This window comes from Mustelus asterias, chromosome 14, assembly GCF_964213995.1.
Source record: "Mustelus asterias chromosome 14, sMusAst1.hap1.1, whole genome shotgun sequence".
NCBI classification, from domain to species: domain Eukaryota; kingdom Metazoa; phylum Chordata; class Chondrichthyes; order Carcharhiniformes; family Triakidae; genus Mustelus; species Mustelus asterias.
In genome coordinates this window covers 1046655-1070708 of record NC_135814.1, presented here as the reverse complement: position 1 = coordinate 1070708, position 24054 = coordinate 1046655, and the positions used below count along the sequence as shown (strand labels likewise).

At 49.3% G+C, this 24054-nt stretch overlaps 1 protein-coding gene across 1 annotated transcript in view; it reads right to left on the bottom strand.

Moving 5' to 3' along the window:
• LOC144504025 (beta-galactosidase-like) overlaps positions 1-22947 on the bottom strand; it is a 98760-nt gene extending 75813 nt beyond the window's left edge. The window contains exon 1 of the mRNA XM_078229178.1: positions 22891-22947. Coding sequence (XP_078085304.1) covers positions 22891-22947 — 57 coding nt within the window. The remainder of the gene's footprint in view (positions 1-22890) is intronic.
• Positions 22948-24054: the final 1107 nt, after the last annotated feature.

Sequence of the window (24054 nt, the reverse complement as noted above, 5' to 3'; positions counted from 1 at the left end):
GTTTGATATAAAAGCGGAAAAACGATTCCAAAAATGGAACCGCTCAGAATGGAATTTCCGCAAAAAAAAACCGCTGCAGGAAATGGGAGCGGAACCGCCCGGAGTCCCGGAGAGAAACTCCCCCAAACCCCCCCCCCCCCCTCAAACCCCCCCCCCCCCCCCAAACACCCCGCCCCCTCAAAACAACCCCCCCCCCAAACACCCCCCCCCCCCCTCAAACACCGCCCCCCCCCAAACACCGCCCCCCCCCTCAAACCACCCCCCCCCAAACACCGCCCCCCCCCTCAAACCACCCCCCCCCCCAAACACCGCCCCCCCCTCAAAACAACCCCCCCCCCAAACACCCCCCCCCCCTCAAACACCGCCCCCCTCAAAACCACCCCCCCCCCCTCAAACCACCCCCCCCCCCAAACACCCCCCCCCTCAAACACCCGCCCCCCCCTCAAACCACCACCCCCCCCCCTCAAACCCCCCCCCAAACACCCCCCCCCCCCAAACCCCCCCCCTCAAACCACCCCCCCCAAACACCGCCCCCCCCCTCAAACCACCCCCCCCCAAACCTCCCCCCCCTCAAACACCGCCCCCCCCTCAAAACAACCCCCCCCTCAAACACCGCCCCCCCCCCAAAACCATCCCCCCCCCTCAAACCACCACCCCCCCCCAAACCCCACCCCCCTCAAACCACCACCCCCCAAACACCGCCCCCCCCAAAACAACCCCCCCCAGAACCCCACCCCCCCCAACATCCCCCCAAACACCCCAGAACCCAACAACCCCCCAGACTCCCCCCAAACACCCGCCCCCCCCAAAACAACCCCCCCCAAACCCCCCCCCCAGAACCCAACCCCCCCAACATCCCCCCAAACACCCCCAGAACCCAACCCCCCTCCAACATCCCCCCAAACACCCCCCCAAAATCCCCCCAAAACACCCCCCAGAATCCCCCCCAAACACCCTCCCCAAACCACCCCCCCAGAAACCCAACCCCCCCTCCAACATCCCCCCAGAACCCAACAACCCCCCAGAATCCCCCCAACCCCCCCCCAGAATCCCCCCCAAACACCCCCCAGAATCCCCCAAAACAACCCCCGCAAACTACCCCCAGAACGCAATCCCCCCCCAACACCACCCCCCAGAATCCCCCCAAACACCCCCCCAGAATCTGACCCCCCAAACACCCCCACCAAACTACCCCCCCAGAACCCAACCCACCCCTCCAACGCCCCACCAGAATCCCCCAAACACCCCACCAAACCGCCCCCCCAGAACCCAGCCCCCCCAGAACCCAACCCACCCCCCAAACACCCCCCCCCAAACACCCCCTCCAAACCACCCCCCCAGAATCCGCCCAAACACCCACCAGAATCTACCCAAACACCCCCCCCCCCTGAATCCCCCCAAACCACCCCCCCCAGAACCCATCCCCCTCCTCCAACACCCTCCCAAACCACCCTTCCCAGAATCCCCCCAAACACCCCCCCCAAACACCCCCCCAAACCACCCCCCCAGAACACAACCACCCCCCCAAGAATCCCCCCAAACCATCCCCCCAAACCACCCCACCGACATCCCCCAAACACCCCCGAGAACCCACCCCCCCTCCCCAACACCCCCCCAGAATCCCCCCAAACACCCCCGCAAACCACTCCCCCAGAACCCGATCCCCCCAACACCACCCCCAAACACACCCCCAGAATCCGCCCACACACCCCCCCAAACCACCCCCCCAGAACCCAACCCACCCCTCCAACGCCCCCCCAAACCACCCCCCCAACATCCCCCCAAACCCCCCCCCAGAATCCCCCCAAACACCCCCGAATCCCACCCCCCCAAACCACCCCCCCAGAACCCAACCCCCCCTCCAACACCCCCTAAAACCCAACCATCCCCCAACCACCTCCCAGAATCCCACACCCCCAAACCCCCCCATAAATCAGCCCCCCAAACCCCACCCCCCACACCCTCCCAGAATCCCACCCCCCCAAACCAGCCCCCCCACCCAGAGCCTCCTTAACCCCACCCCCCCAGAACACCACCCCCCAGAACCCCAACCACCCTCCCGAGAACCCCCCGACCCAGAACCCCCTCAACCCCATCCCCCAAACCCCAGCCCCAAAACACCCCGTCCTCCCCAAAACCCCCCTCCCCCAAAATCCCACCCAGAGCCCCCTCCCCCCCCAAAACCCACCCCCCAGCCAGAGCCCCCTCCTCCAAAACCCTACCCAGAGCCCCCTCACCCCCAAAACTCCACCCCCCAAATCAGCCCCAAAACTGCCCCTCTTCCCCCAGAGCCCCCCCCCCCACCACCCAGAACCTCACCTCCCAAAACATCCCCCCAAAACACCCCCTTCCCCAGAGCCCCCTCCCCCAGAATCCCACCCCCTCCCCCAGAATCCCAGTGCCAAACCCCTCCCCCCAAAAACCCCTCCCCCCAAAACCCCACCCCCCAAAAACCCCTCCCCCCAAAACATCCCCTTCCCCAGAGCCTCCTCCCAAAAGCCCTCCCCGCAGAATCCCACCCCCTCCCCCCAGAATCCCACCCCCCCCAAAACCCAGCCCCAACCCCCCCAAAACCCCTCCCCCCCAGCTCCCCAAAAAACTGCTGCAGGAAATGGGAGCGGAACCGCCCGAGTCCCAGAGAGAAACACCCCCCAAACCCCATCCCCCAGAACCCCACCCCCAAACCAGAGCCCCCTAAACCCCACCCCCCAAACCAGCCCTCCCAACCAGAGCTCCCGAAACCTAACCCCCAGAACCCCACCCCCCAAAACACCCCTTCCCCCAGAGCCCCCTCCCCCAGCTCCCCAAAAAACTGCTGCAGGAAAATGGCAGTGGAACCGCCCTGAGTCCCAGAAACACCCACCCAAACCACGCCCCTAAACCAGCCCCCCTAAACCCCACCCCCAAACAACCCCTCCCCCAAAGCCCCACCCCCTAAACCACCCCCACCCCAAACCAGCCCCAAAACCCACCCCCAAACCAGAACCCCCTTCCCCCAAACCCCCCCACCCAAAACACCCCACCAAACCCCCCCCAAACCAGCCCTCCACCCAGAGCCCCCTTCCCCCAGAACACCACCCCCACACCCAGCTACACCCCACTGTCCCAGCTCCGCAAAAGCTGCTGCAGGAAATGGGAGCGGAATCCCAGAGAGTACCCCCCAAATCCACCCAGAATCCTGCACCCCACACCCAGAACCCCCCCAACAGATCCCCCACCCCCTCATACCCCCCATACCCAGAACCCCATCCCCCGACACCCAGAGCCCCCCCAACAAATCTCTCGAAATCCCCTCTCCTCACAGCTCCGCCCCTGCACCTGAACCAACACTGAGTAACAGGCAGGCTGTATGTAACCCACCACTCACCCACAGGATAAACCCACACAACACACTGCTCAGACTGAGGGACAGGGGAGAGAGGCTGGGATTGAGCAATAGCAACATAGAAAACAGGTGCAGGAGGAGGCCATTCGGCCCTTCGAGCCTGCCCCACCATTCAATATGATCATGGCTGATCATGCACTTTCAGTATCCCACTCCCACTTTCTCTCCAGACCTCTTGATTCCTTCAGCCGCAAGGGCCACGTCCAGCTCCCTCTTGAACATATCTCACAAACCGGCACCAACAGCTTTCTGTGGGAGAGAATTCCCACAGGTTCACAACTCTCTGAGTGAAGAAGTTCTTCCTCATCTCAGTCCTGAATGGTTTACCCCTTATTCTTACACTGTGACCCCTAGCTCTGGACTTCCCCAACATCAGGAACATTCTTCCTGCATCGAACCTGTCCCGTCCCATCAGGATTTTATATGTTTCTATGAGATTCCCTCTCATTCTTCTAAATTCCAGTGAGTACAAGCCCAGTCGATCCAGTCTCTCTTCATATGTCAGTCCTGCCATTCCAGGAATCAGTCTGGTGAACCTTTGCTGGACTCCCTCAATAGCAAGAATGTCCTTCCTCAGACTAGGAGACCAAAACTGCAAGGTGTGGCCTCACCAAGGCCCTGTATAACTGCAGCAAGACATCCTTACTCCTATATTCAAGAAGGGGAATAGGAAATTACCAACCGGTGAGTCTAACCTCAGTGGTTGGTAAGCTGATGGAGAAGATCCTGAGGGACAAGATTTATGAGCATTTAGAGAGGTTTAGTATGCTCAAGAATACTCAGCATGGCTTTGTCAAAGGCAGATCATGCCTTACGAGCCTGGTGGAGTTCTTCGAAAATGTGACTAAACACATTGACGAAGAGAAAGCGGTAGATGTGGTTTATATGGATTTTAGCAAGGCGTTCGATAAGGTCCCCCATGCAAGGCTTCTAGAAAAAGTGAGAGGGCATGGGATCCAAGGTGCTGCTGCCCTGTGGATCCAGAACTGGCTTGCCCAAAGGAGGCAGAGAGTGGGTATAGATGGGTCTTTTTCTAAATGGAGGTCGGTCACCAGTGGTGTGCCCCAGGGATCTGTTCTGGGACCCTTGCTGTTTGCCATTTTCATAAATGACCTGGATGAGGAAGTGGAGGGATGGGTTGGTAAGTTTGCCGACGACATGAAGGTTGGTGAGGTTGTGAATAGTCTGGAGGGATGTCAGAAGTTACAGAGGGACATAGGTAGGATGCAAGACTGGGCGGAGAAGTGGCAGATGGACTTCAACCCAGATAAATGCGTCGTGGTCCATTTTGGCAGGTCAAATGGGATGAAGGAATACAATATAAAGGGAAAGACTCTTAGTACTGTAGAAGATCAGAAGGACCTTGGGGTCCGGGTCCATAGGACTCTAAAATCGGCCCCGCAGCTGGAGGAGGTGGTTTAGAAGGCATATGGTGTGCTGGCCTTTATCAATCAAGGGATTGAGTTTAGGAGTCCGGGGATAATAATGCAGCTGTATAAGACCCTCGTCAGACCCCACTTGGAGTACTGTGCTCAGTTCTGGTCGCCTCATTACAGGAAGGATGTGGAAAAGATTGAAAGGGTGCAGAGGAGATTTACAAGGATGTTGCTTGGATTGAGTGGCATGCCTTATGAGGATAGGCTGAGGGAGCTCGGTCTTTTCTCCTTGGAGAGACGTAGGATGAGAGGAGACCTAATAGAGGTATATAAGATGTTGAGAGGCATAGATCGGGTGGACTCTCAGAGGCTTTTTCCCAGGGTGGAAATGGCTGCTACGAGAGGACACCGGTTTAAGGTGCTGGGGGGTAGGTACAGGGGAAATGTTCGGGGGGAGTTTTTCACACAGAGGGTGGTGGGCGAGTGGAATCGGCTGCCGTCAGTGGTGGTGGAGGCAAACTCAATAGGGTCTTTTAAGAGACTCCTGGATGAGTACATGGGACTTAATAGGATGGAGGGTTATAGGTAGGCCTAAAAGGTAGGGATATGTTCGGCACAACTTGTGGGGCCGAAGGGCCTGTTTTGTGCTGTAGGTTTTCTATGTTTCTATACTCAAATCCTCTTGGTATGAAGGCCAGCATGCCATTAGCTTTCCTCACTGCCTGCTGTACCTGCATGCCAACCTTCAGCGACAGTTCCACCATAACACCCAGGTCACGTTGCACTTCCCCTTTTCCTAAACTGCCACCATTCAGAGAATAATCTTCCTTCCTGTTTTTGCCACCAAAGTGGATAACCTCACATTTATCCACATTATGTTGCATTTGCCAAGTATTTGCCCACTCAGCCAGCCTGTCCAAGTCACCCTGCAGCCTCTTAGCATCCTCCTCACAGCACACACTGCCACCCAGCTTAGTGTCATCTGCAAATTTGGAGATATTGCATTCAATTCCTTCATCCCAATCATTAATGTATATTGTGAATAGCTGGGGTCCCAGCACTGAACCCTGCGGTATCCCACTAGTCACTGCCTGCCACTCTGAAAAGGACCCGTTTATTCCCACTCTCTGCTTCCTGTCTGCCAATCAGTTCTCTATCCACGTCAATGCATTACCCCCAATTCCATGAACTTTAATTTTGCTCACTAATCTCTTGTGTGGGATCTTGTCAAAAACCTTTTGAAAGTCCAGATGCACAACATCCACTGGTTCACCCTTGTCCACTCTACTGGTAAGAAGTCTCACAACACCAGGTTAAAGTCCAACAGGTTTATTTGGTAGCAAAATCCACGAGCTTTCGGAGCGCTGCTCCTTCGTCAGGTAAGTGGGAGTTCTGTTCACAAACAGGGCATATAGAGACACAAACTCATTTTACAAAATAATAGTTGGAATGCGAGTCTTTACAGGTAATCAAGTCTTAAAGGTACAGACAATGTGAGTGGAGAGAGGGTTAAGCACAGGTTAAAGAGATGTGTATTGTCTCCAGTCAGGACAGTTAGTGAGATTTTGCAAGCCCAGGCAAGTCGTGGGGGTTACAGATAGTGTGACATGAATCCAACGCCGGCATCTCCACATCATTCTACTGGTCACATCCTCAAAAAATTCCAGAAGATTTATCAAGCACGATTTCCCTTTAGTGAATCCATGCTGACTTGGACCAATCCTGTCACCGTTTTCCAAATGCTCAGCTATGACATCATTTATAATTGACTCCAGCATTTTCCCCACCACTGATGTCAGACTAACCAGTCTATATTTCCCCGTTTTCTCTCTCCATTTTTAAAAAGTGGGGTTACACTAGCTACTCTCCAATCCACTGGAACTCTTCCGTAGTCTATAGAATGCTGGAAAATGATCAACAGTGCATCCATTATTTCTAGGGCCACTTCCTTGAGTACTCTGGGATACAGAGCATCAGGCCCTGGGCACTTATCGGGTTTTAATCCCAGCAATTTCCCCAGTACAATTTCCTGACAAATAAGGATTTCCTTCAGTTTCTCCTTCCTGCTGGACCCTCTGTCCCCGAGTATTTCTGGGAGGTTATTTGTGTCCTCCTTCGTGAAGACAGATCTAAAGTATTTGTTCAGCTGATCTGCCATCTCTTTGTTGCCCATGACACATTGTTGTGATACGAGAGTGTGATGGAATACTCCCCACTTGCCTGGGCAGCTCCAACAACATTTAAGAAGCTTGATACCATCCAGGACAAAGCAACCCCACTTGATTGGCATCACATCCACAAACATTCACTCCCTCCACCACCGACGCACAGTGGCAGCCATGTGTGCCACCTGCAAAGTGCACTGCAGCAACTCACCAAGGCTCCTTAGGCAGCACCTTCCAAACCCACGACTGTTACCATCTAGAAGAACAAAGCAGCAGATACCTGGGAACACCACCACCTGGAGGTTCCCCTCCATGTCACTCACCATCCTGACTTGGAAATATATCATGATATGGAGATGCCGGCATTGGACTGGGATAAAATCAAATGGGATGAAGGAGTATAATATCAAGGGTAAGACTCTTAGCAGGGTAGAGGATCAGAAGGACCTTGGGGTCCGGGTCCACAGGACTCTTAAATCGGCCTCGCAGGTAGAGGAGGTGGTTAAGAAGGCGTATGGTGTGCTGGCCTTCATCAATCGAGGGATTGAGTTTAGGAGTCGGGAGATAATGATGCAGCTTTATAAGACCCTCGTCAGACCCCACTTAGAGTACTGTGCTCAGTTCCGGTCGCCTCATTACGGGAAGGATGTAGAAATTATTGAAAGGGTGCAGAGAAGATTTACAAGGATGTTGCCTGGATTGAGTGGCATGCCTTATGAGGATAGGTTGAGGGAGCTCGGTCTTTTCTCCTTGGAGAGACGAAGGATGAGAGGTGACCTGATAGAGCAAAGAGTCGGAATAAATGGGTGTTTTTCCGGTTGGAGGAAGGTAACTAGTGGCGTGCCGCAGGAATTGGTACTCGGGCCGCAACTATTTACCATTTATATAGATGATCTGGAGGAGGGGACGGAGTGTAGGGTAACGAAGTTTGCAGACGACACAAAGATAAGTGGAAAAGTGAATCGTGTGGAGGACGGAGAAGATCTGCAGAGAGATTTGGACAGGCTGAGTGAGTGGGCGAGGATATGGCAAATGGAGTATAACGTTGATAAATGCGAGGTTATACACTTTGGAGGAAATAATAACAAATGGGATTACTATCTCAATGGAAACAAATTAAAACATGCTACCGTGCAAAGGGACCTGGGGGTCCTTGTGCATGAGACGCAAAAGCCCAGTCTGCAGGTACAACAGGTGATCAAGAAGGCAAATGGGATGTTGGCCTATATCGCGAGGGGGATAGAATATAAAAGCAGGGATGTCTTGATGCACCTGTACAGGGCATTGGTGAGGCCGCAGCTGGAATACTGTGTGCAGTATTGGTCCCCTTATATGAGGAAGGATATATTGGCATTGGAGGGAGTGCAGAGAAGGTTCACCAGGTTGATACCGGAGATGAGGGGTTTGGATTATGAGGAGAGGCTGAGGAGATTGGGTTTGTACTCGTTGGAGTTTAGAAGGATGAGGGGGGATCTTATGGAGACTTATAAGATAATGCGGGGGCTGGATAGGGTGGAGGCGGAGAGATTCTTTCCACTTAGTAAGGAAGTTAAAACTAGAGGACACAGCCTCAAAATAAAGGGGGGGTCGGTTTAAGACAGAGTTGAGGAGGAACTTCTTCTCCCAGAGGGTGGTGAATCTCTGGAATTCTCTGCCCACTGAGGTGGTGGAGGCTACCTCGCTGAATATGTTTAAAGCGCGGATGGATGGATTCCTGATCGGTAAGGGAATTAAGGGTTATGGGGATCAGGCGGGTAAGTGGTACTGATCCACGTCAGATCAGCCATGATCTTATTGAATGGCGGGGCAGGCTCGAGGGGCTAGATGGCCTACTCCTGCTCCTATTTCTTATGTTCTTATGTTCTTAGGTGTACAAGATGTTGAGAGGTATAGATCGGGTGGATTCTCAGAGGCTTTTTCCCAGGGCTGAAATGGCTGCTACGAGAGGACACAGGTTTAAGGTGCTGGGGAGTAGGTACAGAGGAGATGTCAGGGGTAAGTTTTCCACTCGGAGGGTGGTGGGTGAGTAGAATCGGCTGCCGTCAATGGTGGTGGAGGCAAATTCGATAGGGTCTTTTAAGAGATTTCTGGATGAGTACATGGGACTTAATAGGATTGAGGGTTATAGGGAAGCCTATATATAAGCCTAGGTAGGTCGGGACATGACCGGCGCAACTTGTGGGCCGAAGGGCCTGTTTGTGCTGCAGTTTTTCTATGTTCTAAACACAGTATAAAGTCTCACAACACCAGGTTAAAGTCCAACAGGTTTATTTGGTAGCAAAAGCCACTAGCTTTCAGAGCGCTGCTCCTTCGTCAGGTAAGTGGGAGTTCTGTTCACAAACAGGGCATACAGAGACACAAACTCAATTTACAAAATAATGGTTGGAATGCGAGTCTTTACAGGTAATCAAGTCTTAAAGGTACAGACAATGTGAGTAGAGAGAGGGTTAAGCACAGGTTAACGAGATGTGTATTCTCTCCAGCCAGGACAGTTAGTGAGATTTTATAAGTCCAGGCAAGTCGTGGGGGTTACAGATAGTGTGACATGAACCCAAGATCCCGGTTGAGGCCATCCTCATGTGTGCGGAACTTGGCTATCAGTCTCTGCTCAGCAATTCTGCATTGTCACCAGGTTAAAGTCCAACAGGTTTATGTAGGCTGAACAGAAACTGATAGCCAAGTTCCGCACACATGAGGACGGCCTCAACCGGGATCTTGGGTTCATGTCAAACTATCTGTAACCCCCACGACTTGCCTGGGCTTGCAAAATCTCACTAACTGTCCTGTCTGGAGACAATACATATCTCTGTAACCTGTGCTGAACCCTCTCTCCACTCACATTGTCTGTCCCTTTAAGACTTGATTATCTGTAAAGACTCGCATTCCAACCATTATCTTGTAAATTGAGTTTGTGTCTTTATATGCCCTGTTTGTGAACACAAGTCCTCACTCACCTGATGAAGAAGCAGCGCTCCGAAAGCTTGTGCTGCCAAATAAACCTGTTGGACTTTAATCTGGTGTTGTGAGATTTCTTACTGTGCTTACCCCAGTCCAACATTGGCACCTCCACATCATGTTAGGTAAATTGAGTTTGTGTCTTTATATGCCCTGTTTGTGAACAGAACTCCCACTTACCTGACAAAGGAGCAGCGCTCCGAAAGCTTGTGGCTTTTGCTACCAAATAAACTTGTTGGACTTTAACCTGGCGTTGTGAGACTTCTTACTTGGGAATATATCGCCATTCCTTCACTGTCACTGGGTTAAAATTCTGGAACTCTCTCCCTAACAGTACTGTAGGTGTACCTACACCATACGGACTGCAAGAAGACAGCTCACTGCCATCTTCTCCAGGGATATTAGGAATGGGCAATGAATGCTGGGCCACATCCCCTGAATATTACCAAAAAGAAAATCATGCATTTGGAAGGGCAAAGTGAAGGAATATTTAATAAACTGTCTGACATTTAGTGTTCACGATGGAGAAGGGTGATGTAGATATAGAAATGAGGGAGGGGGGCTGTGATATCATTCAACAGATTAGTACTGAGAGGGAGGAGGTATTGGTGATTTAATTATTGTCACACGTATTAACATACAGTGAAAAGTATTGTTTCTTGCGCGCTATACAGACAAAACATACCGTTCATAGAGAAGGAAACGAGAGAGTGCAGAATGTAATGTTACAGTCATAGCTAGGGTGCAGAGAAAGATCAACTTAATGCAAGGTTGGTCCAGTCAAAAGTCTGACAGCAGCAGGGAAGAAGCTGTTCTTGAGTCAGTTGGAACGTGACCTCAGACTTTTGTATCTTTTTTCCGATGGAAGAAGGCGGAAGAGAGAATGTCCGGGGTGCGTGGGGTCCTTAATTATGCTGGCTGCTTTGCCGAGGTAGCGGGAAGTGTAGACAGAGTCAATGGATGGGAGACTGGTTTGCGTGATGGATTGGGCTACATTCACGATCTTTTGTAGTTTCTTGCGGTCTTGGGCAGAGCAGGAGGCATACCAAGCTGTGATACAACCAGAGAGAATGCTTTCTATGGTGTATCTCTGAAAGTTGGTGAGAGTTGTAGCGAACATGCCAAATTTCCTTAGTCTTCTGAGAAAGTAGAGGCGTTGGTGGGCTTTCTTAATTATAGTGTCAGCATGGGGGGACCAGGACAGGTTGTTGGTGATCTGGACACCTAAAAACTTGAAGCTCTCGACCCTTTCTACTTCATCCCCGTTGATGTAGACAGGGGCATGTTCTCCTTTACGCTTCCTGAAGTCGATGACAATCTCCTTCGTTTTGTTGACATTGAGGGAGAGATTATTGTTGCTGCACCAGTTCACCAGATTCTCTATCTCATTCCTGTACTCTGTCTTGTCATTGTTTGAGATCCGACCCACTACGGTGGTGTCGTCAGAAAACTTGAAAATCGAATTGGAGGGGAATTTGGCGGCACAATCATAGGTGTACAAGGATTATAGTAGGGGGCTGAGAACACAGCCTTGTGGGGCACCGGTGTTGAGGATGATCGTGGAGGAGGTGTTGTTGCCTATCATAGAACATAGAACAGTACAGCACAGAACAGGCTCTTCGGCCCACGATGTTGTGCCAAGCTTTATCTGAAACCAAGATCAAGCTATTCCACTCCCTATCATCCTGGTGTGCTCCATGTGCCTATCCAATAACCGCTTAAATGTTCCTAAAGTGTCTGACTCCACTATCACTGCAGGCAGTCCATTCCACACCCCAACCACTCTCTGCGTAAAGAACCTACCTCTGATATCCTTCCTATATCTCCCACCATGAACCCTAAAGATATGCCCCCTTGTAATAGCTCCATACACCCGAGGAAATAGTCTTTGAACGTTCACTCTATCTATCCCCTTCATCATTTTATAAACCTCTATTAAGTCTCCCCTCAGCCTCCTCCGCTCCAGAGAGAACAGCCCTAGCTCCCTCAACCTTTCCTCATAAGACCTACCCTCCAAACCAGGCAGCATCCTGGTAAATCTCCTCTGCACTCTTTCCAGCACTTCCACATCCTTCTTATAGTGAGGTGACCAGAACTGCACACAATATTCCAAATGTGGTCTCACCAAGGTCCTGTACAGTTGCAGCATGACCCCACGGCTCTTAAACTCCAACCCACTGTTAATAAAAGCTAACACACTATAGGCCTTCTTCACAGCTCTATCCACTTGAGTGGCAACCTTTAGAGATCTGTGGATATGGACCCCAAGATCTCTCTGTTCCTCCACAGTCTTCAGAACCCTACCTTTGACCCTGTAATCCACATTTAAATTAGTCCTACCAAAGTGAATCACCTCACATTTATCAGGGTTAAACTCCATTTGCCATTTTTCAGCCCAGCTTTGCATCCTATCTATGTCTCTTTGCAGCCTCCAACAGCCCTCCACCTCATCCACTGCTCCACCAATCTTGGTGTATTCAGCAAATTTACTGATCCACCCTTCAGCCCCCTCCTCTAAGTCATTAATAAAAATCACAAAGAGCAGAGGACCAAGCACTGATCCCTGTGGCACTCCGCTAGCAACCTGCCTCCAGTCCGAAAATTTTCCATCCACCACCACCCTCTGTCTTCGATCAGATAGCCAGTTACCTCTCCGATCGGCCAACTTTCCCTCTATCCCACACCTCCTCACTTTCATCATAAGCCGACCATGGGGGACCTTATCAAACGCCTTACTAAAATCCATGTATATGACATCAACTGCCCTACCTTCATCAACACACTTAGTTACCTCCTCAAAAAATTCAATCAAATTTGTGAGGCACGACTTGCCCTTCACGAATCCGTGCTGACTATCCCGGATTAATCCGCATCTTTCTAAATGGTCGTAAATCCCATCCCTAAGGACCTTTTCCATCAATTTACCAACCACCGAAGTAAGACTAACCGGTCTATAAATACCAGGGTCATTTCTATTCCCTTTCTTAAACTATCCTTACTGATTGTGGTCTGTGAGTTCGGAAGTTCAGGATCCAGTCGCAGAGGGAGGTGCCGAGGCCCAGACCATGGAGTTTGGAGATGAGTTTCATAGGAATAATGGTGTTGAAGGCTGAGTTATAGTCAATAAATAGGAGTCTAAGCAGGCTTAAAAGTGGATAAATCCCCAGGCCCAGTTGAGATGTGTCCTAGGCTGCTGTGTGAACCAAGGGAGGAGATTGCAGAGGCTCTGACACTAATTTCGAAACCCCCTGGCCATAGGAGAGGTGATGTGGAGATGCCGGTGTTGGACTGGGGTAAGCACAGAAAGAAGTCTCACAACACCAGGTTAAAGTCCAACAGGTTTATTTGGTAGCACAAACCACTCGCTTTCGGAGCGCTGATCCTTCATCAGGTGAGTCACCTGAGGTAGCAATAATAGGGGTGATCTTTTAGAGGTCCATAAATTAATGAGGGGAATAGACAAAGTAGATAGTCAATATCTTTTCCCAAGGGTAGGGGAGTCTAAAACTAGAGGACATAGGTTTAAGGTGAGAGGGGAGAGATACAAAAGTGTCCAGAGGGGCAATTTTTTCACACAGAGGGTGGTGAGTGTCTGGAACAAGCTGCCAGAGGTAGTAGTAGAGGCGGGTACAATTCTGTCTTTCAAAAAGCGTTTAGATAGTTACATGGGTACGATGGGTATAGAGGGATATGGGCCAAATGCGGGCAATTGAGACTAGCTTAGGGGTTAAAAACTGGGTGGCGTGGACAAATTGGGCCGAGGGGCCTGTTTCCATGCTGTAAACCTCTATGACTCCATGATGGTAAGATGTGAAGAGGAAACAAGGAGTATAAAGGGATGTCAATGGTTAGGTGTATGGACACAGATCCGGCAAATGGAAAATAATGTAGGAAAGTGTGAAATTCTCATTTTGACAGGATGAATAAAAAAAGCAGCATGCTATCGAAATGGTGATAGGGTGCAGGCCTCTGAGGGGCAGAGTGATCCAAATATCCTAACTCAGGCATCCCAGCTGTGGGTGAAGTCAGAGTGGCCCAATAATAAAGTTTCTATAGATATGTAAAGAGAAAAAGATTGTAAACATGAATGTGGGCCCCTTACAGTCAGAAACGGGAGAATTCATAACGGGGAATAAGGAAATAGCCAAGGATTTAGATTTGTATTTTGCTTCAGTCTTCACAAAGGAAGACATGAATAATGTACCAGAAGTTCTGAGAGAAACAAGTTTAATGAAGGAAATCAGCATTAGTGGAGAAATGGTTTTGGCGAAATTGATGGGATTGAAGGTGGATAAATCTCCATCCCAGTTAACTGAAGGAAGTGGCCCTGGAAATAGTAGATCCATTGGTGGTTATTTTCCAAAATTCTTTGGATTCTGGAATAGTTCCTACAGATTGGAGGGTAGCTAATGTAAGCCCACTATTCAAAAAGGGAGGTAGAGGGAGAACAGGGAACTATAGCCCAGTGAGCCTAACGTCGGTACTGGGGAAGTTGTTAGAGTCCATTAGCAAGGATTTCTTAACTCGCCGTTTGGAAGGTAGTGGTATAATCCGGCAATGTCAGCATGGATTTACAAAAGGGAGATCATGCTTGATGAATCTATTGGAATTCTTTGAGGATGTAACTAGCAGAATTGATCAGGGAGAACCAGTGGATGTGGTTGTTATGGACTTTCAGAAAGCTTTCGACAAGGTCTCACATAACAGCCTACTGTGTAAAGTTAAAGCACGTGGGATTACAGATAATGGGCCTGATTTTACCATTTTCATTCTAAATGCTGAATCGGGGCGCAATTCAGATCCGATTTGGAAACCTGCTTTCAGGCGCTCCCGTACGCACTCAGCCTGAAAAAAGGCTGAATCACGCTGTGGGCGGGGCTTAGCGCGGCCGAAACGACCTGAGCTCTGAACTGCGCATGCGCAGTTAGAAAAAAAATGGAAAAAGCGCGCCCGTGTCAGATCGCTCCCGGGCCGCAGAAAGCGGAGAAAGTGGCCCGGGAGCGATGGTGCACACACACATCACTGTCCCCTTTATCCAACCCCCCCCCCCCCCCCGCACCGGTACCCAGACTGATCGCGACCCCCTGTCCCCTTCCCCCCCATTAACCGCCCGCAGAGTTGCAGCGGACCCCCCTGCCCTCCCCCCCCCCGCCCCCGTTCCCCCCACCAGAGATCCATCTGCCCCCCCCCACCAGTAAGCAATCAGGCCTCTTCCCCCACCCCCACCAGAGATACATCTTACCCACTTCCCTCCTTCCCCCCCCGCCCAAGAATGATCTGGCCTCACTCCCCCACCCCTGGAGGAACATCTGACCCGCCTCCTCCTCCTCCTTCCCCTCCCCCCACCAGGCAGCGATCGGCCCTCCCCCCCCACGAGACAACGATTGGCCTTCCCCCCATCCCCCCCACCAGACAATGATCAGCCCTCCCCCCCCCCACGAGACAACGATCGACCTTCCCCCCACCCCCCCCACCAGACAACAATCGCCCCCCACCCACCCCCGAAGTAAAGCAATCAAATAAAGCAATTGAAGTAAAATCTTCAATTTGTTCCAGAACTTGGTACAGCCAGCAAAGCCAGGTACCAAAATTGAGATGGTTTGACAAAGATCCTTGAAGAGCGTTGCTCTCCAAAGCCATTGATCGTCGCAGAGTGGTTCAGGTTCCACTGAAGGAATTAAGTGGAAAGTGAAAGCATTGCTCAGTTTGCGGCAGCCTTAAAAAGGCTGGTACAACATTGTGACTTTAGGAGTCATTAGAATATACTCTTCAAAACCATACAGAACGTACAGGGTAAATGGTAGGACTCTGAAGAGTGCAGTTGAACAGAGGGATAAGAACAAAGAACAAAGAACAGCACAGCACAGGAAACAGGCCCTTCGGCCCTCCAAGCCTGTGCCGCTCCTTGGTCCAACTAGACCAATCGTTTGTATCCCTCCATTCCCAGGCTGCTCATGTGACTATCCAGCTAAGTCTTAAACGATGTCAGCGTGCCTGCCTCCACCACCCTACTTGGCAGCGCATTCCAGGCCCCCACCACCCTCTGTGTAAAAAATCTGGGAATACAGGTACAGAATTCCCTAAAAGTGACGTCACAGGTGGATAGGGTCGTAAAGAGTGCCTTTGGTACATTGGCCTTTATAAATCGGAGTATCGAGTATAAAAGTTGGAGTGTCATGGTAAGGTTATATAAGGCATTGGTGAGGCCGAATTTGGAGTATTGTGTACAGTTTTGGTCACCTAGTTACAGGAAGGATGTAAATAAGATTGAAAGAGTGCAGAGAAGGTTCACAAGGATGTTGCCGGGACTTGAGAAGCTGAGTTACAGAGAGAGATTGAATAGGTTGGGACTTTATTCCCTGGAGCGTAGAAGATTGAGGGGAGATTTGATAGAGGTGTATAAGATTTTGATGGGTATAGATAGAGTGAATGCAAGCAGGCTTTTTCCGCTGAGGCTAGGGGAGAAAAAAACCAGAGGGCATGGGTTAAGGGTGAAAGGAGAAAAATTTAAAGGGAATATTAGGGGGGGCTTCTTCACGCAGAGAGTGGTGGGAGTGTGGAATGAGCTACCGGATAAAGAGGTAAATGCGGGGTCACTTTTAACATTTAAGAAAAACTTGGACGGGTTCATGGATGAGAGGGGTTTGGAGGGATATGGTCCAAGTGCAGGTCAGTGGGACTAGGCAAAAAATGGTTCGGCACAGACAAGAAGGGCCAAAAGGCCTGTTTCTGAGCTGTAATTTTCTATGGTTCTATGGTTCTAAAACCATCTAGTTTGGGGTTTCCAAAATGAAGCTATCCAAAGAAGATGCTGAACATGCTTTGACTTTAAAGGCAGCAGTATCAATCGCAGTGTCGATGGAACTGGCTGCTGAAGAGGTTTCATAATTTGGGGCAGGATTGAAGATTCACAAGTTGGGAACTGCCCATAAGAAGTCAAAACAGCATCAAGCAAGTCACAGATGTGCCAAAATGGGCCATTCAGTGAGTGAATGCTGGAGCAAGAATAGCCAGTGCAAGAATTGTGGGGAAATGGGTCACATTGCAAAAGCTTGTGAGGTTGAATCAACTTCCCCTGAGAAGAATATTCAAAAGAAGAATCTGGGTACCTTCAAGTAGAAGAACAAGTATGAGCGGCACGGTGGCACAGTGGTTAGCACTGTTGCCTTCACAGCGCCAGGGACCCGGGTTTGATTCCGGCCTCGGGTCACTGTCTGTATGAAGTTTGCACGTTCTCCCCACGTCTGCATGGGTTTCCTCTGGGTGCTCCGGTTTCCTCCCACCATCCAGAGATGTGCGGGTTAGATGCATTGGCCGTGTTAAAAAGATAGATGCTATTTTAGAAACACCATGTCCAACAAATGTGACACAATTGAGGTCCTTTGTAGGATCACTAAATTATTATAGTTTGTTCTTAACTTAGTAAATATGTGTGAAACAGTCATGGGACCAGATTATAAGAAAGCATATAAGGATGTCAAAGATGCTTTGCAGAAGTCTAAAGTATTGTTTCATTTTAATCCAAATGCTGTTTACTTGCGATGCTTCACCTTATGGAGTAGGGGCAGTATTTTCACACATTATGCTGTCCAGAGAAGACCGACCAATAGCTTTTGCTTCATCTACTCTGACCACTGAATCTAACTATGCTCAGCTAGAAAAAGCGTTGAATATAATATTTGGCACAAGGAGGTTTCATCCTTACTGATATGGTCGCCATTTGACATTATTGACTGATCATCGACCCTTAACTTCTGTTTTTGGGCCGTGTGTTGGCAGAACTTTGTCAGCTCCCATCCGATTGAAAAGATCTTATCTGTCAGAGTGCCGTGTTAATACTGATGAATTTTCATGCTTACCTTTACCAGTGATTTGATTTATTATTGTCACATGTATTAGTGTACACTGTGAAAAGTATTGTTTCTTGCACGCTATACAAAGCATACCGTTCATAGAGAAGGAAAGGAGAGAGTGCAGAATGTAGTGTTACAGTCATAGCTAGGGTGTAGAGAAAGATCAACTTAATGCAAGGTAGGTCTGATGTTAGCAGAGAAGAAGCTGTTCTTGAGCAGATGTCACCAACTAGTTTTGCTAATATTCTTTATTTTTTGCCAATGGCAGCTTCTCAAGTTCAGAGACATACCAGAAATGATGGCAGTGCAGTGGGTTAGCACTGCTGCCTCACAGCGCCAGGGACCCGGGGCAGCACGGTGACACAGAGGTTAGCACTGCTGCCTCACAGCGCCAGGGACCCGGGGCAGCACGGTGACACAGTGGGTTAGCACTGCTGCCTCACAGCACCAGGGACCCGGGGCGGCACGGTGGCACAGTGGGTTAGCGCTGCTGCCTCACAGCGCCAGGGACCCGGGGCAGCACGGTGACACAGAGGTTAGCACTGCTGCCTCACAGCCCCAGGGACCCGGGGCGGCACGGTAGCACAGTGGTTAGCACTGCTGCCTCACAGCTCCAGGGATCCGGGTTCCATTCCCGGGGGCACGGTGACACAGTGGTTAGCACTGCTGCCTCACAGCTCCAGGGATCCGGGTTTGATTCCAGTCTTGGCTGACTGTCTCCATGGGTTTCCTCCCACAGTCCAAAGCTGTGCAGGTTAGATGGATTGGCCGTGGGAAATGTGCGGGGAGAGGGACTGGGTAAGTTAGTGCTGACTCAATGGGCTGAATGGCCTCTTCTGTACTGTAGGGATTCTATGATCCCGTGATGTGAAAAGTGATGTATATGGAAAGGAACGATAGTTGAAACATATCGTCCACATCCTGATTTGAAACTTTGGGCGGAATTCTCCCAAAAAATTCTAAGTGTTGAATTTATGTGAAAACTGTTGGAATTCATGCCGTTTTTTTCAGTGGGAGTTCAGTGAAGAATCGCCCACACTCTGCAGAGGCCACCAGTGTGAATATCATTAAATTTCAGGTATCAGGGCCTATCCCGCTGGATAATGAGACTAAAATGACCGTGTTTGCCTTTGACAAGGTACCGCATGGTAGGTTGTTGCATAAAGTTAAATCTCACGGGATCCAGGGTGAGGTATCTAAATGGATACAAAATTGGGGTGGTTTTGAGAATTGTTTTTCAAACTGGAGGCCTGTGATGAGTGGTGTGCCTCAGGGATCAGTGCTGGGCTCACTGTTATTTGTCATTTATATTAATGATTTGGATGAGAATATAGGGGGCATGGTTAGTGAGTTTGCAGATGACACCAAGGTTGGTGGCATCGTGGACAGTGAGGAAAGTTATCTCCGATTGCAGCGGGATCTTGATCAATTGGGCCAGTGGACTGACGAATGGCAGATGGAGTTTAATTTAGACAAATGCGAGGCGATGCATTTTGGTAGATTGAACCAGGGCAGGACTTACTCAGTTAATGGTAGGGCATTGGGGAGAGTTACAGAACAAAGAGATCCAGGGGTACATGTTCATAGCTCCTTGAAAGTGGAGTCACAGGTGGACAGAGTAGTGAAGAAGGCATTCGGCATGCTTGGTTTCATCGATCAGAACATTGAATACAGGAGTTGGGACGTCTTGTTGAAGTTGTACAAGACATTGATAAGGCCACACTTGGAATACTGTGTACAATTCTGGTCACCCTATTATAGAAAGGATATTATTGAACTAAGAGTGCAGTAAAGATTTACTAGGATGCTACCGGGAGTTGATGGATTGAGTTATCAGGAGAGGCTGAATAGACTGGGACTTTTTGCTCATGAGCGTAGGAGGCTGAGGGGTGACCTTATAGAGGTCTATAAAATAATGAGGGGCATAGACAAGGTAGATAGTCAATATCTTTTCCCAAAGGTAGGGGAGTCTAAAACTAGAGGGCATAGGTTTAAGGTGAGAGGGGAGAGATAGAAAAATGTCCAGAGCGGCAATTTTTTCACACAGAGGGTGGTGAGTATCTGGAACAAGCTGCCAGAGGTAGTTGTAGAGGCGGGTCCAATTTTGTCTTTTAAAAAGCATTTAAATAGTTACATGGGTACGATGGGTATAGAGGGATATGGGCCAAAAGCGGGAAATTGGGATTAGCTTAGGGGTTTTAAAAAAAAGGGCAGCATGGACAAGTTGGGCCGAAGGGCCTGTTTCCGTGCTGTAAACCTCTCTGACTCTATGTGTTAATGGTCTTTGCGCCTCCCCTCTGATTTCCGACACAGACACTGCGTGAACACATCCGCAAAGCCCACAAATTGGCCACAGTGGGATGGGAGAATCGCGGCCATTATACATGTCAAGAAAGGAGTTGACCGTCCAAGGTGTTTATTTATTAGTCTCACAGGTTGTCTTACATTAACACTGCAATGAAGTTACTGTGAAAATCCCCTAGTTGCCGCACTCGGATACACTGAGGAAGAATTTTGCATGGACAATGCACCCAATCAGCACGCCTTTGGAGTGTGGTAGGAAACCGGAGCACCCGGAGGAAATCCACGCAGACATGGGGAGAATGTGTGGAGTTTGCACGGACAGTGACCCCGAGCCGGGAATCGAACCCACTGTGAGGCAGCAGCGCTAATCACTGCGCTACTGTAGGTGGGTGTCTATTGTAAGTAATTCAAGTAATCATTCCTCCGAGTCCGCATGGAAGAGTTTTGTGGCAGGTAGGTCGTGCCTTACTAACCTTATTGAGTTTTTTGAGAAAGTGACCAAGGAGGTGGATGGGGGCAAGGCAGTGGACGTGGTATATATGGATTTTAGTAAGGCGTTTGATAAGGTTCACCATGGTAGGCTTCTGCAGAAAATGCAGATGTATGGGATTGGGGGTGATCTAGGAAATTGGATCAGGAATTGGCTAGCGGATAGGAAACAGAGGGTGGTGGTTGATAGTAAATATTCATCATGGAGTGCGGTTACAAGTGGTGTACCTCAGGGATCTGTTTTGGGGCCACTGCTGTTTGTAATATTTATTAATGATCTGGATGAGGGTATAGTTGGGTGGATTAGCAAATTTGCTGATGACACCAAAGTCGGTGGTGTGGTAGACAGTGAGGAAGGGTGTCGTAGTTTGCAGGAAGACTTAGACAGGTTGCAAAGTTGGGCCGAGAGGTGGCGGATGGAGTTTAATGCGGAGAAGTGTGAGGTAATTCACTTTGGTAGGAATAACAGATGTGTTGAGTATAGGGCTAACGGGAGGACTTTGAATAGTGTGGAGGAGCAGAGGGATCTAGGTGTATGTGTGCATAGATCCCTGAAAGTTGGGAATCAAGTAGATAAGGTTGTTAAGAAGGCATATGGTGTCTTGGCGTTTATTGGTAGGGGGATTGAATTTAGGAGTCGTAGCGTTATGTTGCAACTGTACACAACTCTGGTGCGGCCGCACTTGGAGTACTGTGTGCAGTTCTGGTCCCCACATTACAGGAAGGATGTGGAGGCTTTGGAGAGGGTGCAGAGGAGGTTTACCAGGATGTTGCCTGGTATGGAGGGGAGATCCTATGAGGAGAGGCTGAGGGATTTGGGATTGTTTTCGCTGGAAAGGCGGCGGCTAAGAGGGGATCTTATTGAAACATATAAGATGATTAGAGGTTTAGATAGGGTGGATAGTGATAGCCTTTTTCCTCTGATGGAGAAATCCAGCACGAGGGGGCATGGCTTTAAATTGAGGGGGGGTAGTTATAGAACCGATGTCAGGGGTAGGTTCTTTACCCAGAGGGTGGTGAGGGATTGGAATGCCCTGCCAGCATCAGTAGTGAATGCGCCTAGTTTGGGGGCGTTTAAGAGATCCGTAGATAGGTTCATGGACGAAAAGAAATTGGTTTAGGTTGGAGGGTCACAGTTTTTTTTTTAACTGGTCGGTGCAACATCGTGGGCCGAAGGGCCTGTTCTGCGCTGTAATGTTCTATGTTCTATGTTCTATGTTCTATGAACAACTTCATTATGAACTTCCTGGTCTAGCCCTGATGAGGGAATTAGCACGTAGGTACTTTTGGTGGCCGGGTCTGGATGCTCAGATTGAAGTTGAAGTGAGACAGGGTCAATCCTCTGTATGAATAAAAAATACACCACTGCTGTCTCTTTGACATCCTTGGGAGTGGACTAAAATGCCATGGCAATGATTACATGTAGATTTTTCTGGTCCGTTTGAGCATTACAAGTCCTTTGACATAATTGATGCACACTCAAAGTGGCCAGAAGTTATCATGAGATCTACTACAGCTGGACAAACCATTGAAAAACTTGACAAAATGTTTGGAAGATTTGGAAACCAGATTGTTAGTGATAATGGTTCACAGTTCACTTCACAAGAATTTGAGGATTATCTCAAAGTCAATGGAATTCAGCAAATAAGATCCACATCTTACCACCCATCAACAAATGGATTCGCTGGAAGATTCGGACAATCTTTGAAACATTCTTTAAAAACTTCAAGAAAGCAAGGTTGATTAACACATGGTGAAGTTTTTTGACATTTTATAGAAAGACTATTCATGCAATTACCCAAAGTTCACCTGCAATACTACTCTTAAAGAGAAAGTTGAGAACTACGTTTGATTTGTTACTTCCTCCAGAAACTTGAGATAGTAAAGCGTCAACAGCTCTCTCAAGTCGCTAGAAAATAAGGGGCGGCACGGTAGCACAGTGGTTAGCACTGCTGCCTCGCAGCACCAGGACCCGGGTTCAATTCCTGGCCTCGAGTCACTGTCTGTGTGGAGTTTGTGCATTCTCCCTGAGTCTGCGTGGGTTTCCTCCGGGTGCTCCGGTTTCCTCCCACATTGCAAAGATGTGCAGGTTAGGTGGGTTGGCCCTTAGTGCCCCTTAGTGTCAGGGGGACTAGCTAGGCTAAATGCATGGGGTTATGGGGATAGGGCCTGGGTGGGATTGTGGTCAGTGCAGACTCGATGGGCCAAATGGCCTCCTTCTACATTGTAGGTATTCTATGATTCTATAAGTGAGTGCAAAACACCAATTTCAGTAAGGAGATCACGTGTTAGCGAGTAATTATGCCATGAATGGGAAACGTGTACCAGCCAGTGTTTTAGCAAAAACAGGTTCCATTTCTTACATTGGTCAAACAAAGATGAACTAGTTTGGCAAAACCATGTTGACCAATTGTTGTCATCGCGAAAAGATTTCTCAGAATCATCTCCAGACATACCAACTTTTTTAGTCCTTGGTGTTGTGAATACTGCTATGGGAGATATAGTTGAATTTGAGTTGCCTGATGATTGTGTCTTTGCTACAGAACCACGTGAGAATGATGCAGAATTAGTTCCAGAAGAACAGCACACTGGGCGGCACACTGGCATTGCTGCCTCACAGAGCCAGGGAGCCAGGTTCAATTCCTGGCTTGGGTCACAGTCTGTGCGGAGTCTGCATGTTCTCCCCGTGTCTGCGTGGGTTTCCTCCAGGTGCTCCGGTTTCCTCACACAGTCTGAAAGACGTGCTGGTCAGGTGCATTGGCCATGCTAAACTCTCCCTCAGTGTACCTGAACAGGCAACGGAGTGTGGTGACTCGGGGAATTTCACAGTAACTTCGTTGCAGTGTTACTGTAAGCCTACTTGTGACTAATAAATAATCTTTAATTTCAATTTCAGATATGTCTATTGAAAATCTTACTTCTAGGGTCAAGGACAGTCAAATCCCAGAACATTGTCTACAACCAAAGAGGAATAGCCATCCTCCTGACTGACTTTCTTATTGACTCTGTATAATATTAATGATGCACCTCATTGTGTCTGGAGTATTATTGATCCTATGTATACATTGCAGTAATTTGTTGTCACGACCACAGTAGTAAAGGGGGAGGGATGTTATATATTTAACTGGTTGCACGATTGCTTTAAGAATTGATCACATGATTTGATGATGATGTTATTAGGGTGTTTCACAGGCTGCTATTGAGTTTTCAGTTTCTGTTCTGTGCAGAGAGCATCTCTTTCAATAACCCTGCAGTGTGTTACTTTAAATCTATTTGTGCAAACCATGCCCTTTTCTTTTTGTTTAAAACCCACAACCTCTAACATAGTAAGGACATTACAGACACTTCCATTACAGGGAAATAAATTTGCAGGGTTACGGGGATAGTGCAGGTAAATGTGACTGATTGACTCATGAAGGGTCGGCATACATTCAATGGGCCAGATGTCCTTCTGTGTTATAATGACTCTGATTCTAGGTCCTGCTGTGCACATGAACATCCACACTCCTGACCTTACAATGGAGGGA